Source organism: Leptonychotes weddellii, chromosome 4 (assembly GCF_054177405.1).
Source record: "Leptonychotes weddellii isolate Sample4059 chromosome 4, ASM5417740v2, whole genome shotgun sequence".
Taxonomy (NCBI): domain Eukaryota; kingdom Metazoa; phylum Chordata; class Mammalia; order Carnivora; family Phocidae; genus Leptonychotes; species Leptonychotes weddellii.
In genome coordinates this window covers 59,050,650-59,069,258 of record NC_138372.1, presented here as the reverse complement: position 1 = coordinate 59,069,258, position 18,609 = coordinate 59,050,650, and the positions used below count along the sequence as shown (strand labels likewise).

General features: G+C 36.5%; 1 protein-coding gene across 15 annotated transcripts in view; it reads left to right on the top strand.

Annotated features, from left to right (window-relative positions):
• Positions 1–18,609, top strand: part of ZZZ3 (zinc finger ZZ-type containing 3) — a 101,887-nt gene that overhangs the window by 73,476 nt on the left and 9,802 nt on the right. For 11 of the 15 annotated variants that reach the window (XM_031027210.2, XM_031027217.2, XM_031027216.2 and 8 more), the window contains 8 exons: positions 4,082–4,220; positions 8,005–8,152; positions 8,237–8,352; positions 9,134–9,205; positions 10,226–10,327; positions 10,993–11,088; positions 13,286–13,438; positions 17,839–17,973. In XM_031027210.2, coding sequence (XP_030883070.2) covers positions 4,082–4,220; positions 8,005–8,152; positions 8,237–8,352; positions 9,134–9,205; positions 10,226–10,327; positions 10,993–11,088; positions 13,286–13,438; positions 17,839–17,973 — 961 coding nt within the window. Of the gene's footprint in view, positions 1–4,081; positions 4,221–8,004; positions 8,153–8,236; positions 8,353–9,133; positions 9,206–10,225; positions 10,328–10,992; positions 11,089–13,285; positions 13,439–17,610; positions 17,974–18,609 lie in introns of those variants that run through there. The other 4 variants (XM_031027214.2, XM_031027212.2, XM_081817013.1 and 1 more) reach the window with 3 other exon arrangements.

Sequence of the window (18,609 nt, the reverse complement as noted above, 5' to 3'; positions counted from 1 at the left end):
GCGCCTGGGTGGCTCAGTTGGTTAAGCGACTGCCTTCGGCTCAGGTCATGATCTCAGGGTCCTGGGATCGAGCCCCGCATCGGGCTCCCTGCTCGGCGGGAAGCCTGCTCCTCCCTCTCCCACTCCCCCTGCTTGTGTTCCCTCTCTCGCTGTCTCTCTCTCTGTCAAATAAATAAATAAAATCTTTAAAAAAAAAAAAAAGAAAGAACTGGAGAGTATTAATATTTTAATAAAATAAAATTCCACAGTATAAAAGCTAAACTTACTTTACATTGAAGACGTGAGACAATAAAATTAACAATTCTTTGCCACAGGCAAGCCTACTATTTGTAGCAGTGGATTTAGTTTAGAAATAGATAACAAATTTTTTTTTTTTTAAAGATTTTATTTATTTGAGAGAGAGAGTCAGAGAGAGAGAGAGAGCACAAGAGGGAGGAGCGGGAGAGGGAGAAGCAGACTCCCTGCTGAGCAGGGAGCCTGATGCGGGACTCGATCCAGGGACTCCAGGATCATGACCTGAGCCGAAGGCAGTCGCTTAACCAACTGAGCCACCCAGGCACCCGATAACAAATAATTTTTGATAGGTTTAATACAAAGTTGTCCTTGTGGGAATGCTGTAACTATACTTTCATTCACACAAAAGTATATACATTTAAAAAATCATTCTACAGATTACTTGGTTGAGTGAGTAGTAGCAAATGTGTGAAAGTAGCCTGTTTTGCTGGAATTAAAGAGTTGCAGTATTTTTAGTGCTTGAATTTCCTTTAAATATCTGTGTGAACATCTGTGGTGATTGGGTGCTGTACTGCCATCTTTTACTGGTTTTGACTGAGACAGTGTTTTTCTTCATATTGTGCCTTTATCACAATTTGATTCTGGTTTGACTCTTTATAACCTGTAAAAGTCTATTTCCTTTTCTACATAGCTGTGTGTTAAATAAAGGTGGAAACAATATTCTGTTGGAGATTTTAATTTCTTGGGTAAATATTCTCAGAATCTTAACCATTCCTCACATCACATCTCCACAATAAATGGCTGGTATGATCTTGACAAATCACTTCGTCCCTGTGCCTTGGTTTCCTTATTTGTGAAATAGTGATAATGGTACCGTCTTGTAAGTTTATAGTGAGGACTGTGTTATTATACTTAAAATACAGTGTCTGGCTTATAGTATACATTCAGTAAATGTTAAGACACTTGTTATTTCTTATTACATACTTTCTCATCCACCTTGTCTCTTCATGAACCTGGTTGTCTCTCTTAAAGCAAAGCTGAATACAGTAGCAGGTGTGATCTGACCAGCCTAGGAAGAGTACAGTGGTTAATTCCTCCATTAATTTGGATTGAAGTTGAAGTTTTCTTTTATAATTCATTGTGGAGAATTTCAAACATACAAAAACGTAGACAGGCTAGGATGATGGACCTCACATACGCATCCTCTGTCCCCAACAACATGCTCAGTCCTATCCATTCACTTCCATACAGTTTTTTCCTTCTCTGTTATACCTAAGTCCATGCCTGCCTGATTTGCTTTGATAATTACTAAAGCTTTTAGGATAGTGCCTTAATTCTCTTAGTAAATAATTATCAAATTAGTGAACAAATGAGTCTTGCCTTGATTGATGTCTGGATCAGTTTCTAGTAGTTTGCATTTGGAGGTGAAGTGGTTGGGTAGGTGGGAGGGATTGAAAATAGATTTGACTGTATCATACTGGTTTTTTTAGATGTCACCCTAGTTTTTTATGATTGCTTCCATTTCTGCATAGGAATATATATGGTAATCTTACTGGTAAAATCTCTGAGGACTCTAGGGGCGCCTCGGTGGCTCAGTCGTTAAGCGTCTGCCTTCGGCTCAGGTCATGATCCCACGGTCCTGGGATCGAGCCCCGCATCGGACTCCTTGCTCCATGGGGGGCCTGCTTCTCCCTCTCCCACTCCCCCTGCTGTGTTCCCTCTCTCACTGTCTCTGTCTCTGTCAAATAAATAAAATCTTAAAAAAAAAATCTGAGGACTCTAAAGAGTACTCAAATGATTCAAATTAGCTGGTCTAGAAGACTTGAGTTTACCTCTTTCTTACAGTCTTTTCACTTATTCCAGACTTTAAGTCTTTTACCATTGTTTATCGTGGGACTTTCAATTTGTTAATCATTTTATCTTGGTTAAAGAGAAGCAAATAGAGTTTGAAGAGTTCTGTTTTGTCATCTCTTTTGAAAAAATAATTTAAATACAGTAAAAATTGTTACAGTTTATTGGTTTCAAAGAGAGGAGGCCTTTCTTCCCAGCATCAACAACTGACTACAGCACTTTTTTTCAAGCCTGTGCTTATTTTTTCCATAACTATGTTCTTACTTGTTCCTTATTAATTGTTATTGTGCTTACAGCAGTTTGCTACAAGTTTAATAGACTCATATTCATTTTTATATTAATGATACAGAAATATGTAAGTCTTGCTTAAAGCAGAGATCAGTCATAAGGACACCATGACAAATCTTTGGTTATTCAGCTAGTGGGGAAGGAGTTCTGGAGGTGAAGTATGCCAGTCAAGAGTATTGTAGAGAGGATAGGTTCTAGTACTTAGCTCACTACCATCATCCTAACATTGTGCCTCGGTGAGCCTGCCTCATGGAAATAGCCAGCACAGGCAGGGTTTGTGCACTCCATATACCTCACAGCAAATGGGGGCTTCGTGGAAGTGGGTTTAGACTTAACCTCTGTAACTTATCCAGGAGTGACTTGGTATGGTTCCTGCTTTCCAGTTATGTTCTAACTTTTAAATAAAGTATCTCTCGCTTGAGAGGAGTCTTACCCTTCAGTGTTACTAGTTTTTACCTTAATTATTAACATTTCAAGAGCAAGAATAGGTATGTTGTAGGCAGGGGCTGGAGAAGTGTCCTGATAGAGAATGCCATGTTGCAATTAGGCTGTGGCTGTGAACCTCAAAATTGCGTTGTTTTACCTTTGAAATTTCTGCTAGTTTGCTGACTTCTGAACTTAAAAGATTCAGTATACTTTTTGATTGCACAAGACATGTCTATTCATTTGTTCATTCAAAAATATTTATCGATCATCTCTGTCCTGGGAAGTGTGCTGCACACTGGATAAGCAAAACAGTGAACTTCTCAGATGTGTTTGGCATTATGGAGTTTACAGTCTTAGTTGGGAAATGCAGTGAAATTTATTTGAAACCATAAAGAAAAATTGTGTTTTACCTATACATTTAAGGACTTAACCACTTATTTTGAAGCAAACTTGGAATGACTTTTTTTTTTTTTTTTCCTCATTCTTTTTGCAAAGTGTATTTGAACATTCAGGACTTTTGGGCTAACATATTCCCATTTGTGCATTGATATTTGAAAATAGACATTAGAGAGGCAGGACAATCTGAATCAAAGTGAGAGAGACGAAGACAATTAACTAGTACCATAGTGGATTTCAGGATAATGGCAGATAGTAGGTTTGTGTGGGTAAAATTATATGTTGTGCTAAACAGACCTTTGTAGGTAGGGAGTAAGTATCTTTAAGGCCTTTCTTCTTTAAAAATGTTCAGTACTTAAGAATTGCTTGGAAAGTAAACTTCCTGTAGAGTGAAAGTATAATAGAAAGAGCAAATGAGAACCATGACGCCTAAAATCATGTCTTAATTATTGTACAGTTGGCTTAACTCTGGGCAAGAAAATGTACCTCGGATTCCTTATTCCAACAGAATACAACAGAGGGGCTGAACTTGCTGATCCCTCCTAGTGCTAAAACCTTATGATTTTATTGTTTTTTATTTAGCAGTTTCTTAATGACTTTGTTGGAAAGTCAAGATGCCTTCTAATTTTCTGTACTTACTCAGGTTCAAGAGGTAAAAACTTAGGATGGGGAAATAAGGCTTTGCTTTCTCTAACTGATATTTTCTGACTAGGTACTTCGTAACTCAGGAAGACCTCATTTATTCCCAGTAATATGTTTTACTAAACTCTTTCAGGTAACTTTAAAAAGACTGTGTGGCTTAATAGTAGATCATGGCTTGAACTCAGTTTTTATTTATTGTTGTTACTAGAAAATTTTAGTGAGGTATTTTTCTTTGTCTCTGTAGTTATCAGAGACTGTTACAGACGATTGCTGTACTCGAAGCTCAACGTTCTCAAGCAGTCCAAGACCTTGAAAGTTTAGGCAAACACCAGAAAGAAGCACTAAAAAATCCCATTGGATTTGTGGAGAAACTCCAGAAGAAGGTATATATTGAGCACTTTTTAAGATTTATTGAAATATATTCGGTAATAACTTGATTTATTCTTTTAATATGGGTATGTACTTTTTTAAATGTTTAATTTTTTTTCCCTTCTAAACTAACCATACTACTGAGGCAGGATACTGCCTTCTTAAGCATCCCTGCCCCCCGCCGCCCCCGAAAAGAATATACTCCAATGAAAATAGCCGAGAGGTTTAATTGGATATTTATATTAGGAACTTGATGTCCCATTCCCTAGCCATTTTTAGGATCTTTTCCTGTTACCTTTCCCATCTTAGGTAAAAAGGAAAAGAGGGTTTTCCTTCTTCTTTCACAACTTAAGGATTAATAAAGCGAAAAGAAAAAATACTTCAGGATTTATTAACTGCTTTAGTTTTGAGGTACTTTTGTAACTCTCCATGAAGTGTGATAGAAAATATTGGTGATAAAAACAAAAAACTATTTCAAATGTCTTTAAGGTTATGGTTGCCAAGTCCATGAAGAGGAAGTATAAATTTTAATGCCCTTGTAACGTCCTTTACTTTAGTGTAAAAATTCCTTTTAATTTTCTCTTTTCCTTAAAACAGAACTTAACGTATTTAACAGTTAAATCATTTGAAAGTGATTCATGTTTTTATAACTCTCTTGTATGTAAGTATGGATAATCTAGATGTGTATTTATACTGTAGTATGTATCTTGAATTAGGGACTCAAATTTAATAAATTTGAGAGGCATAATATTAATCAGCATTGTGTGAAAACATTAAAACAGAAACTATGATAAAGAAACTTCTCCACCTTAAAAAACAAAACAATAACTTAGTATAATTATTAGTTACCAGTTTTGAATGAGTCACAAAAGTGGTCTACCAGGTGTTGAGGGAACAGCCCTGGGGACTTTGTTTCATTTAGTTGTATTAATTTATTATTTGGATTTTTCTAGCTATATTATTTACTTGGCAATCATTACTTTCTCATATCATAATGAATATGGAATTTATATATTGATTTGCTAAGACTTCTAAACTTTTTAGGACCCTATTTACCCTCTCTGTACTCTTGAGTCCAGTTAAGTGTTTATTGATTCTGCATTGCCATTATTAAACATTTCTAGTGCAAAAAGATATAGTACTTATAGTGGTTACTTACAATTGATTCAACTAGAACAGGTGGTGATAGAAGAGTTAATATTAGCAAAAAAATTATTAACCTTGATCTTTATTCATGTTCTCTGGTGGGCAAAAAAGATGCAATTAGGCTTTTTTACTAGATTTATATGCAGTTGGTTATTTGCTAGTTCTCCACTTCCAGGTTTAGTTTAGAACTTAATTTCTTTTCGGGGCGCCTGGGTGGCTCAGTCGTTGGGCATCTGCCTTCGGCTCGGATCGTGATCCCAGGGTCCTGGGATCGAGTCCTACATCAGGCTCCCTGCTCGGCGGGAAGCCTGCTTCTCCCTCTCCCACTCCCCCTGCTTGTGTTCCCTCTCTTGCTGTCTCTCTCTCTGTCAAATGAATAAATAAAATCTTTAAAAAAAAAAAAAAGAACTTAATTTCTTTTCACTTTATCTCAGAAACAGAGATGTGATATTGGCCATCTTAATAATTTTTAATCAAAATGTCTGGAATTACATTAAATCTAGATACTTAGTAATTGTGAAAGACATGTTCCTTGGAAAGAAATTTTTCTACTGGATTTAATTTAGAAGTTGATTTTTCCATTTTGTGTATGTGTGTGTTTACTTATATATACAGATATTTCAGCTTATGATGGGTTATGTCCCAATAAACCTGTCTTAAGTTGAAAATACTGTAAGTCGAAATGCATTTAATACACCTAACCTACTGAACATCACATAGCTTAGCCTAGCTCACCATAAAGGTTCTCGGAACACTTAACATTAACCTACAGTTGGGCAAAATCATCTCACACAAAGCCTATTTTATAATAAAGTATTGAATATTTCATGTAATTCATTGAATACTACACTGAAAGTCAAAAAGAGGATGGTTGTACGGGTACAGAATAGCTGTCGGTGTATAGATTTTCTGTCCTTGTGATCCCGTGGCTAACCGGGTGCTGTGGCTTGCTGCTACTCCCCAGCAGCACGAGAGAGTATTGTACTACATATCCCTACCCTGGGGAGAGATCACAATTCAAAATCCGAAGCATGCATCACTTTTGCACCATCGTAAAGTCAAAAAATCATAAGTTGAACCATCATAAGTTGCGTACCATCTGTATTTAATTTACTTATTTTTTTAGGTTTACTATATTAGTTAAGTTGTTGACATGTGATCTGTTTGTTTTAGTGGACATTAAGGAAACTTGTGGTATATACTGGCATATAGAATGCAAGGAACATTTTTTTTTTTTTTTTAAGATTTTATTTATTTGGCACAGAGAGAGATATAGCAAGAGCAGGAATACAAGCAGGGGGAGTGAGAGAGGGAGAAGCAGGCTTCCCGTGGAGCAGGGAGCCCGATGCGGGGCTCAATCCCAGGACCCTGGGATCATGACCTGAGCCGAAGGCAGACGCTTAACGACTGAGCCACCCAGGCGCCCCAATAAATAAAATCTTTATATAAAAAAAAAAACAACTGTCAAACAGGATTTTGCTTGCCAGTTTCATAGTTTATGACCTGATGTTTTTCTCAATATTTTACTATGGAAAATGTTAAGTACACAGAAGAATTGGAAGTATTGTATAGTTAACATGCACATATTCACCACTAGATTCTACAATTAACATTTTACTATATTTGCTTTATCATGTATGACTCAATCCTTCATTCCATCTTATTTCAAGAATGAATTTCAAAGTGGCAGACATGAACACTTTACACCAAAACACTTCAGGATGCATATTATTACCTTTTAATCTTTCTTAAAACTTTTTTAAGGTGAGATTTCCACACAGTGAAATTCAGAAATTCTAATTGTACCGTTCTATGAGTTCTGACAAAAAGTTCTGACAAAAAACATACACCTATGTAAACCAAATCCCTATCAAAAGATATTTTGATTATAATGATCTGGTTTTAGTAATTATGACAACTAATGACTTCTCTAAAGGTAGTTGGTTAAATAACTGAATTCCAAATAGATTAAATGTGTAGTTTTGATTCTCAAGATGTCATAATTTTTGTGTATGTGATAAGAATTATATATAGTGAAAATAATTCATTGTTTTATGAATAAGTCATGAACTTGGGGGTATATTTAAAAATGAATTCTGAGGGCGCCTGAGTGCTCAGTCGTTAAGTGTCTGCCTTCGGTTTGGGTCATGATCCCAGGGTCCTCAGCGGGAAGCCTGCTTCTCCCTCTCCCACTCCCCCTGCTTGTGTTCCCTCTCTTGCTGTATCGATCTCTGTCAAATAAATAAATAAAGTCTTTTAAAAATAAATAAATAAATAAAATGAATTCTGTGTATCAGATCTCATCTTTTTCAGTCAAACACATTTCATATGCTGTTCTTAAAGATAAAACCTTTCTTAGTTTTGTTATTTTATGTTTAAAGTGTATTAGTGATAAAGTACGTCTATATAGTTCAGCTTTAGAGCTATATCTAAAAATAGTGCTTTGTCTTATTAACTCATTCTTCCTCTACTTGCTATCATTTTACTTTTTAACGTTTAGACTATATTAACTTTATTGGCTCTTGGATTTAACAGTGAACAGAAATGCCTGGTTGATGGTAATTTGGATTTGGAGTCCTCTGAAAATTTGGCTGTGGTAGATAATTTTTTGAATTAAATTTAGACTGTCACTTTATTTTTTTTTTCTCCCAGGCTGATATAGGGCTTCCATATCCACAGAGAGTTGTTCAGTTGCCCGAGATTGTATGGGACCAATATACCAATAGCCTTGGGAACTTTGAAAGAGAATTTAAAAATCGTAAAAGACATACTAGGAGAGTTAAGCTTGTTTTCGATAAAGGTAAGAAATTACATGATAAGAATTTAAATAGAGAAATATCTGGCAGTCTTGCTTTAATAATCCTATACCTGGTCTTCTTTTTAGTAGGTTTACCTGCTAGACCAAAAAGTCCTTTAGATCCTAAGAAGGATGGAGAGTCCCTTTCATATTCTATGTTGCCTTTGAGTGATGGTCCTGAAGGCTCAAACAGTCGTCCTCAGGTAAACAGTATAAAGCTTTGGAGCAGGAAAATTTGAACTATAGACAAAATATTTTAACATTTCCTGGTTTGTATTCTTAAAATTTAAGCAGTTTTTCACTGAAGATAGTGGGGACATGGACTTTGATGTTAAGAGAAATCTGAGTTGGAATCCCATCTCCACCACTTACTAGCTGTGGAATGTCAGATGTCATTTATATTAAAGCCTCCAAGCTGCAGTTCCCTTTTATATGAAATGTGATTAATATTACCTGTGTTGTAGAGTTGTGTGAAGATTAAACGAGTAGTACATGTAACATGCCCCTTACAGTGTGTGATACGTACTCTTTATTCTAAAAATAAGAGGTCTGTGCAGTGTAATTTAACCAGGATTTGAGTCCTGGCCTTGCCACTAGTATAAAAACTAAATAAAGGAATGTGAAAACATTTTGTAAATAATAAAAAAATTACACATTAAATAATTTACTAAAATATTTTGAAATTAACAAAAAATTCCACAATATGGGGGCACCTGGGTGGCTTAGTTGGTTAAGCATCTGCCTTCAACTCAGATCATGATCCCACGGTCCTGGGATTGAGCCCCACGTCGGGCCCCCTGCTCAGTAGGGAGCCTGTTTCTCCCTCTCCCTGTGCTGCTCCCCATGCTTGTGCTCACTCTCTCTCTCTCAAATAAATAAACAAAATCTTAAAAAAAAAAAAAAATTCCCACAATATGTGTTTTATTTCACTACGTCAAATGGTAGTCTTTATTATTTTTGACAGAGGCCCTATTTTATATGCAGATGATAAGAGGACGCCTTTGTGATGATACCAAACCTGAAACATTTAACCAACTGTGGAGTGTTGAAGAACAGGTAATGTTACTAAATTGTGTATGTTAAAGAAAAAAGATTTAGATTAGAGTCAGTATTATGACTAAGTGTGTATTGTTGTAGATGATCCCTCTTAACTAAGAACTGAAAATATTAAACTTATTTCTGTATAGTTTTTATCACACTTCAAGAATTTTGGATTTTGAGAATATACAAATTCCAGTTTGGGGATGGGTCTTAAAGGAATCTGGGTTATAGGAAGGGGATTGAAAAAGATAGTGAAATGGGTGGAATAAAGTGTTTGTAATACAGCTTTGGAAGAGTAAAACCTGGGGCCAAATAAAGCAGTGCCTGAGAATGAGTTCTTGTTTTTGTTATGGAGGGGAGCTGACAAAGCCACGCCAGAGTATTCTGTTACGGTTTGGCATATGGCTAGGATTATTCATGAGTAAGGTTTGAGACACATCTCTGTTTCATATGAGGATTAACCCCAGAGCTATAATGAGTTCAGTGTTTATGAAAAGGTTTAGGAAATTCATTTCAAGCATCCAGATTATTCTGCATCTTTAGAACTGTGGAACAATTTAGGGGATAGGTAAGAATTTAAAAATCAAGTATTTGAATGGAAGACCACACAAAGGAAGGAAAAGTCTCTTAAATATTCTGTCTAAATCCGAATGAATTTAGATGTTTTTGTCAAATCTATAGGAGCAAGCTCATACATAGTCTAGCAAGAAAAGATGGTCAATGGAAATTACTAAGATGTGTAAAGTATTATTAATTAAAATTTTTTGGGGGGGGTGCTGTGTTTTTGCTTAAGCGAATAGAAAATCTTACAAGGTTTTCCATAGGTTTATTCTCTAATCTCATTTTTCCTGTGAAGTCTTATGTTCCTTACTAGAAATTTTTCCTACTATGAGGATTTCTAGTGACCTAACCCCCAAAGTTGGGGAGGGAAATAGTTTAAAAAGAAGTGTGAATGTATTTATTCATTTATGTAAATGTATTTATTTATGAAACTCAGTATTAACTTTCTTAAATTTGGTCTTCGGTTTGTCTTAGAAAAAGCTTGAACAGCTACTCCTGAAATACCCTCCTGAAGAAGTAGAATCTCGACGCTGGCAGAAGATAGCAGATGAACTGGGCAATAGAACAGCCAAACAGGTAATAGAGGAGATGGCCCCATATTGTTGGCATGTTTTTGATAGTTTTTAATGAAGGATAATGCCACTAACATCAGCAAATCTGCTACATCATTTTTAGCTACATAATGCTATAATATGTGGTTTTTTGTTTTGTTTTGTTTTTAACATGGTATATTTTGTGTTGATTTCTGAAACAACTTGAGATAATTCTGCTTCAATCATTACTGAAAAATAAGAATGTAATGTACTTAGTGTCTGTTGAATGTTTAGTGAGTGCACCAGGTTGTGTACTTTTTGGTTAGACTGTGCTGATAGATTTGTGACATACTTAGGAAGTATTCTGTGGTTGTCTTAAAAAAAAAAAAAAAATCTAGCAGTTTTCTTCTTCACATTCCCATTGAGATTAATAGGTGTGTTTTTAATAGTATAAGCATGAGCATTCATTAGTTGAAAATATGTATTTAGCTTTGGAGTCAAACACATTTCCTGTATTTTAATGATTTTTTGTCTAGATTTTAAAATATAAGTGTGTTTGTTGGCACTTTAAAATTATTTCTAGATTTATGATAAATTTTAAATTATTAGCATTCATTAAGATACACAGGAATATTTTAATTAAAAAAAAAACTATTCCGGTATTGCATGTCTTGTAATTATGTTAAATGACTTGTCATATCTCCTTAGGTTGCCAGCCGAGTGCAGAAATATTTCATAAAACTAACTAAAGCTGGCATTCCAGTCCCAGGCAGAACACCAAACTTATATATATACTCCAAAAAGGTAAAAAGAAAATAGGAAAGTAAACTTTAGACCTTAGATTAAACTTATCAAAGTCAGAATTGCTATGTAAAAGTGTATACATTTATCAAAACAAAGTTGTTTTATTTTTAAAATCTGACTTACTCTAATCATTTTGTTATACTGGGCATGGACACAGGATAGGATTCCATTGTTGCTACTCCATGAAATTGAAAGATCTTTATGTTCTTTATTTTCTTAGGAATAGGTTAGTTTATATGAATGGGTGCTACTTGAAAGATGTAGATTGAATGTATATCAGAAAGGCCTTTGTGATGTTAAAAATTTTAGGGTGTTTGACTCTTCAACAAACATAATCAGTTTCTGTTTTTCGATATGCTACATAAATCCAAAAATAGGAATATTTATTAAAATACATTATTTAATCCTCACTACAATTCTAGAAGTGTAGGTAGTGTTATCACTTTCACTTTACTAATAACAATATTAATAGCTAGCTTTTATTATTATTGAATGCTTTATGTCAGGTACTGCTCTAGATCTTTTTTTTTTTTTTTTTTTTTAAGAAGGGGGAGAAGGGAAGAAGGGAGGTTGGCATAGAGGGGGAGGGGGTGAGGGAGGATCCCAAGCAGGTTCCATGCCCAGCATGGAGCCCAATGCGGGGGTCGATCCCATGATCCTGAGATCGTGACCTGAGCTGAAAGCAAGAGTCAGACACTTAACCGTTAACTAAGCCACCCAGGCACCCCTACAGCATTTTTATAGATGAGAAAACTAGGCCTTGGGGGACCTGGCTGGCTCAGTAGATAGAGTATGTGACTTGATTGCAGGGTTGTGAGTTCTAGCCCTTTGTTAGGTGTAGAGATTACTTAAAAATACAGCCTTAAAAAAAACAAAACAGCAAAGTGGCCTTAAGGTAAATGGAGTCAGTTGTTCAGTCATATAGCTATTAAGTCTGAGAACCACTGACCTCTGATTCTGATCCCAGGCCTTTTCCACTATTCTCTGCTGCTTTTTACAGTGAAAAAGCTATTACATTTTCCTACATAGACCACTGCATCAAATTGTAGCCAATTTTTTGCTTTAATTGCAAAAACTAAAGCACACAATTGGCCTCTTTCATGTCCTTAGTAAATCATCCTGATATTTCCTCTCCACCACCACTGCCACCCTTCACGTAAGAAAATAAGAGCATATCTAATGCTGTTACCCATCCTTATTGAAGCTTCCTTACTAAGTGATTTTACATTAGGAATATTGTCTCTACAGCTACATGTTTTACAAGTTTTGTTTTTCATCTTTTTACCAAGCTTTGGAAGCTTGTTTTAATTTGTCAGTTGATTTAAATATCTTGGATTCACCCCCCCCAATACAGCATTACTTATATCAAATATGTAGAGTTCATCCTATAACTTTGGGATGTTGGAACCTTAATATTTAATTTAACAGCTCTAATTTTCATGGTTAATTTCCAAGTTAACTTTAGGTATGTTGGGCACCTTATATTTTCACAGCTAAGACTAGTAATGATAACAAAGGAATACTAAAGAAACTTAAATGTGTTCCCTCCTTTGGGTGCACTGAATTTTAAGTTAGTATTTCGACTATAGTGATCTAGCCCACCCACTGACATAGTGATTCTTTGTCACGGTTAGAGTTTGAATCTTGAAACAGATGAAATGATGATTCTGCCTGTAGATGAGGTTACTCTTTGTGGCTATACTGTCTATGAAGAGAGGCAGTCTGTACAGTTTTTTGAGAGTAAGGGCTTTGGTCCCACACAGGCTTAGTTTGTAATCTTGGTTCTACCACTATCTAACTGCAGCACCCTGAACAAGAAACTTAACCTCCATCTTTAAATATATCTGGCTTAGGCTACTTCATCTTCGCTGATCTTCTATAAGATGACTGTAAGAGGAGTGCTCAGCATTTGAATATCAAGAGTGTGATCAATGCTGGGGATCCAATTACAAGCTAGATAGCATGTGATCCATTGTGCTATTGTTGGGATATTCCCCCTACATTTTTTTTTTAATCTAGTTGTGCTTTAAAATTCCAGGTAATATAGGAAAAACAACCACATAAGACTATGCTGAAGGGTAGAGCTGAAATCCTTTCAATAGATAGACTTGGAGGGAAGTAATAGTTATATTTGAGTATCTTTGATTCTTTGAATGATTATCCAGTGTCTCAATTAAAAATTTGTTTTCTCACTTAGTCTTCAACAAGCAGACGACAGCACCCCCTTAATAAGCATCTCTTTAAACCTTCCACTTTCATGACTTCCCATGAACCACCAGTATATATGGATGAAGATGATGACCGATCCTGTTTTCATAGCCACATGAACACTGCTATTGAAGAAGCATCAGTAAGTTACCTATTTATATAAAAACATATTTATCTTATGTGTTATACAGATCAGGGGTACAGAATGAGAGCATCAGAATTTTTATTTTTATTTGTTTTAAGATTTTATTTATTTATTTGAGAGAGGGAGTGAGAGAGAGAAAGAGCACAAGAGGGGGGAGCAGGAGAGGGAGAAGCAGACTCCCTGCTGAGCAGGTAGCCCGATGCGGGACTCGATCCCGGGACTCCAGGATCATGACCTGAGCCGAAGGCAGTCGCTTAACCAACTGAGCCACCCAGGCGCCCAAGAGCATCAGAATTTTTAAATTATTCCTACCCTTCAGAGAATGTTGGTTTCTTTTAATTACCAGGCAAATTTATGGGCTTTTTAAAAAACAATATATTGTTAAAATCAAAAACAATACATTGCTAAATTGTTATATATTAATAATATATATTATTATATACTATGTAAATGAGAGGAAGCTTAAAAACATGCAAAAAATAGAATAATAAAATGAATTATATGTATAATAAAATAAATTTTTTAAACAAATGCAAATATAAAGTAGTACAATGAACCCACATGCACCTGTCATCCAACTTCAATAGTTATCAGCTTGTTGCAATCTTATTTTCATCTATACTTCTTACCCACCTCATATCCATCCTGGGTTATTTTGGAGCAAGTCTCAGACATAACAGAGTTATTATCATGTTTATAAAAAGGTAATTGTTTATACGATCAAACATAAGCTCAGTTCACGTTTCCCCAGTCATAAATTGCAATAGATTTCCTCCTTTCCTCCTTCCCTTCCCATCCGCCTTTTCTCCTCTTATAACTTTTTTGTTGAAAAATTGGGTCATTAGAATTTACCACTGTGTGTATTTTGTTTGCTTCTCCTTGGTGTCAGTTATTCTGTCTTCTGTTGCCTGAATTTTCTGTAAATTGATAGTAGGTCTAGATAATTGGTGTCACTTAGAAGTTCCGTTTTTCTGCTCCCTGAATTTTCTGTAAATTGAAAGTAGGTCTAGATGACTGACCAGATTCAGATTTGTTTTTTGCTTTTTTTTTTAAGATTTATTTGAGAGAGAGAGCAAGTGAGCATGCACGGGGTGTAGGAGCAGAGTGGGACAGAGAGATTTTTAAGCAGACTCCATGCAGACTGTGGAGCCTGATGCAGGGCTCAATCTCATGACCCTGAGATCACGACCTGAGCCGAAACCAAGAGTCAGACTCTTTTTTTTTTTTAAGATTTTATTTATTTATTTGAGAGAGAGAGTACAAGCCAGGGGAAGGGCAGAGGAAGAGGGGGAAGCGGACTCCCCTCTGAACAGGGAGCCGGTCGCAGGGTTCTATCCCAGGACCCCAAGGTCATGACCTGAGCCAAAGGCAGACGCTTAACTGACTGAGCCACCCAGGTGCCCCAAGAGTCAGACTCTTAACAGATCACACCACCCAGATTTGTTTGTTAGGGTGAGCAGGACTACTTCATGTGTACTTTCATCAATCTGCTTGTCTTTTTTTTTTTTTTTTTGACATAGTAGCTGTTGATCATTGCCTGGGTTCATTAATTCATTCGATGTTACAAAATAGTGATATTCCTTCATTTCTTCATTATTTTTTTGATAAAATATTCTGTGAAGTAACCCCCTCTTTATCAACTATTTGATTACCCGAAGGTACATATGGAAAAGGCAGTATAAGTGCTTGATTGTTCCCCTTATTTTCTTATTTTTAAAATGATTGAGGGGCACCTGGGTGGTGCAGTTGGTTAAGCATCCAACTCTTGATCTTAAGCTCAGGTCTTAATCCCAGGGTTGTGAGTTCAAGTCCCATGTTGGGCTCCATGCTGGGTGCGGAGCCTACTTTAAAAAAAAAGAAGTACTTTATTTAGATTTGGAGTTTAAGTGAAAGAACTCTAAAGAAGTGCTAGTCAAGTTGGCATTAAAGGATGAACAAAATTTAGCCAGGTGAGGGGTAGATTAATACATGTAGTAGATTGAATTTGATTTAACTTTTGTTTGGTTGATTTAATTTATTTATTTTTAAATGAGCACCAGTTTAAATCATTCTGATTATTCAAATGTATATTCATGAAGCCACTAGTGGTAAAATTTACAGATTGCAGTTTCTCTTCAGAAAAGCAATATCTAGGGGCACCTGGGTGGCTCAGTCGTTAAGCGTCTGCCTTCGGCTCAGGTCATGATCCCAGGGTCCTGGGATCGAGCCCCGCATCGGGCTCCCTGCTCGGCAGAGAGCCTGCTTCTCCCTCTCCCTCTGTCTGCCACTCTGCCTACTTGTGCACTCTCTCTCTCTCTCTCTGTTAAATAAATAAATAAAAATCTTTATTAAAAAAAAAAAGAAAAGCAATATCTAGAGAGAGAATATGATTACATGTATATACTTCCATACAGTTTTAAAATCTGTATACCATTTTAGCCTCATTTGAAATTAGTCGTAGTATTTCCTCCTTAAGTAAGCTTGAAAACTGATTATAACAACTATACCCAAAAATACCCAACTATTTTTAAATACCCGTAACTGTTTGAGTATTTAAAAAAAATTTTGTGATAAATACATATAACCTTAAATTTACCATCTTAACTAGTTTTTAAGTGTATAGATCAGTAGTGTTAAGTACATTCACATTTTTTTTTTTTTTAAGATTTTATTTATGGGCGCCTGCCTGGGTGGTTCAGTTGGTCAAACGACTGCCTTCGGCTCATGTCATGATCCTGGAGTCCCGGGATCGAGTCCCACATCGGGCTCCCTGCTCAGCAGGGGGTCTGCTTCCCCCTCTGCCCTCTTCCCTCTCGTGCTGTCTCTCATTCTCTCTCTCTCAAATAAATAAATAAAATCTTTAAAAAAAAAAAAAAGATTTTATTTATTTATTTGACAGAGAGCACAAGTAGGCAGAGTGGCAGGCAGAGGGAGAGGGAGAAGCAAGCTCTCCACTGAGCAGGGAGCCGGACATGGGGCTCGATCCCAGGACCCCAGGATCATGACCTGAGCTGAAGGCGGCCGCTTAACCTACTGAGCCACCCAGGTGCCTCTACATTCACATTTTTGTGCAACCAATCCCCAGAACTCTTTAATTCCTGGAAAACTGAAACTCTGAACCATTTAACAGCATCTCCCCATTGCCTCCTGCTTCCAGCCCCTGGCAGCTACCATTCTACTTTGTTTCTATGAATTTGGCTACTCTGGGTACCTCATATAAGTGGAATCATGCAGGTTTTGCCCTTTCTTGACTGGCTTATATCTCTTAACATAATGTATTCAAGATTCATCCATCTTATAACATGTATAACTATTTCCTTCCTTTTTAAAGCTGAATAATATTTCGTGGTATGTATATACCACATTTTGTTTATTGGTTCATCTGTCAGTGGACATGGTTTGCTTTCACCTTTTGGCTATTGTGAATAATCCTACCATGAACATAGGTGTACAAATACCTGTTCGAGTCCCTGCATTCAGTTCTTTTGGGTATATACCCAGAAGTGAAATTGCTGGATCCACATGTTAATTCTACGTTCAATTTTTGAGGAACCGCCATACTGTTCTCTGCAGTGGCTGCAACAATTTACTTACTCACCAGCAGTGCACAAGGGTTTCAGTTTCTCTACATCCTTGACAACACTTGTTATTTTCTGTTTTTTTGTTTTTTTTTCTTTTGATAGTAGCCATCCTGCTGGTTGTGAGGTGATTTAACTTTTCTTATCTTGTTGACCAAATTTAATAGTATCCTTAGACCTAAAATGCAAATTAAAAAATTTGGCAGCATTTTTACTCTGTAATAGCTTAAAATATATCTGAATTTAATAAATTTCATTTAAAATTTCTTATCCCATTATTTGGTTAGGCCACATTATATTTATTAGTGTTACATATTTATTACATATTTTGTCATTCTCTGTGCTGACATAGGAAGGCAGTAGCTATAATTTAACATCTTTAATTGACAAGAATTTGAAATGGGTGAAAGAAAGTGTGAGATGAGGTAGGTGAAGTGTGAGATTGTAAAGAATCTTTTGTTAGCTGAGGACTTTGGACTTGTCTCTGTAGACAGGAAGCCATTGGGAGATTTTAAGCCGTTGTGGGGCTTGAGGAAGGAGAGGATACTCTAGAGGAGCAATTTGAAAGATTTTATTATTATTTTTTAAAGATTTTATTTATTTATTTGACAGAGAGAGAAGAAGCAGGGAGAGCAGCAGGCAGAGGGAGAGGGAGAAGCAGACCCCCCATGGAGCAGAGAACCCAGTGTGGGGCTCCATTCCAGGACCCCGGGATCATGACCTGAGCCGAAGGCAGACGCTTAACGACTGAGCCACCTGGGCGTCCCTGTGTCAGTATTTCTTATACTTAGTTCATTTTAATTATCAAACATTTTTGTTTTCTCTTTTATTCTTTATTAGGATGAAGAAAGTATTCCTGTCATATATAGGAATTTACCTGAATATAAGGAACTATTACAGTTTAAAAAGTTAAAGAAGCAGAAACTCCAGCAGATGCAAGCTGAAAGTGGATTTGTACAACATGTGGGCTTCAAGGTAAATTTTACTGTTTATTCAATTTTTGAAAGGGTGATAAGAGATATTTAAGGTGGTTTCTGGAGCTTTAAATTCCAGACTTTGCAGCACACAGATAAAAGTAAGTTTAGTTCTAGTCCTGTTCATTTAACTATAGTGTGCTACAGGTACTGATGTTAATAGGTTTATGATTCAATGGAACGAAGACAAACATACAGACATCTGTATTTTGAGGTAAAATATTAGATGTTTTTGCCTAGCTATTTCTCTTTCTTACTCCCACCTTTACTGAGATATAACTGACAAAAATTGTGTATATTGGGCGCCTGGGTGGCTCAGTCGGTTAAGCGACTGCCTTCAGCTCAGGTCATGATCCCGGAGTCCCTGGATCGAGTCCCGCATCGGGCTCCCTGCTCGGCGGGGAGTCTGCTTCTCCCTCTGACCCTCCCCCCTCTCATGTGCTCTCTCTCATTCTCTCTCTCTCTCAAATAAATAAAGTCTTTAAAAAAAATAAAAAAAATAAAAATATTTAAAAAAAAACAAAGTGAGAAATACTCTGGGGTGCCTGGGTGGCTCAGTCAGTTAAGCGACTGCCTTCGGCTCAGGTCATGATCCTGGAGTCCCGGGATCGAGTCCCGCATCGGGCTCCCTGCTCAG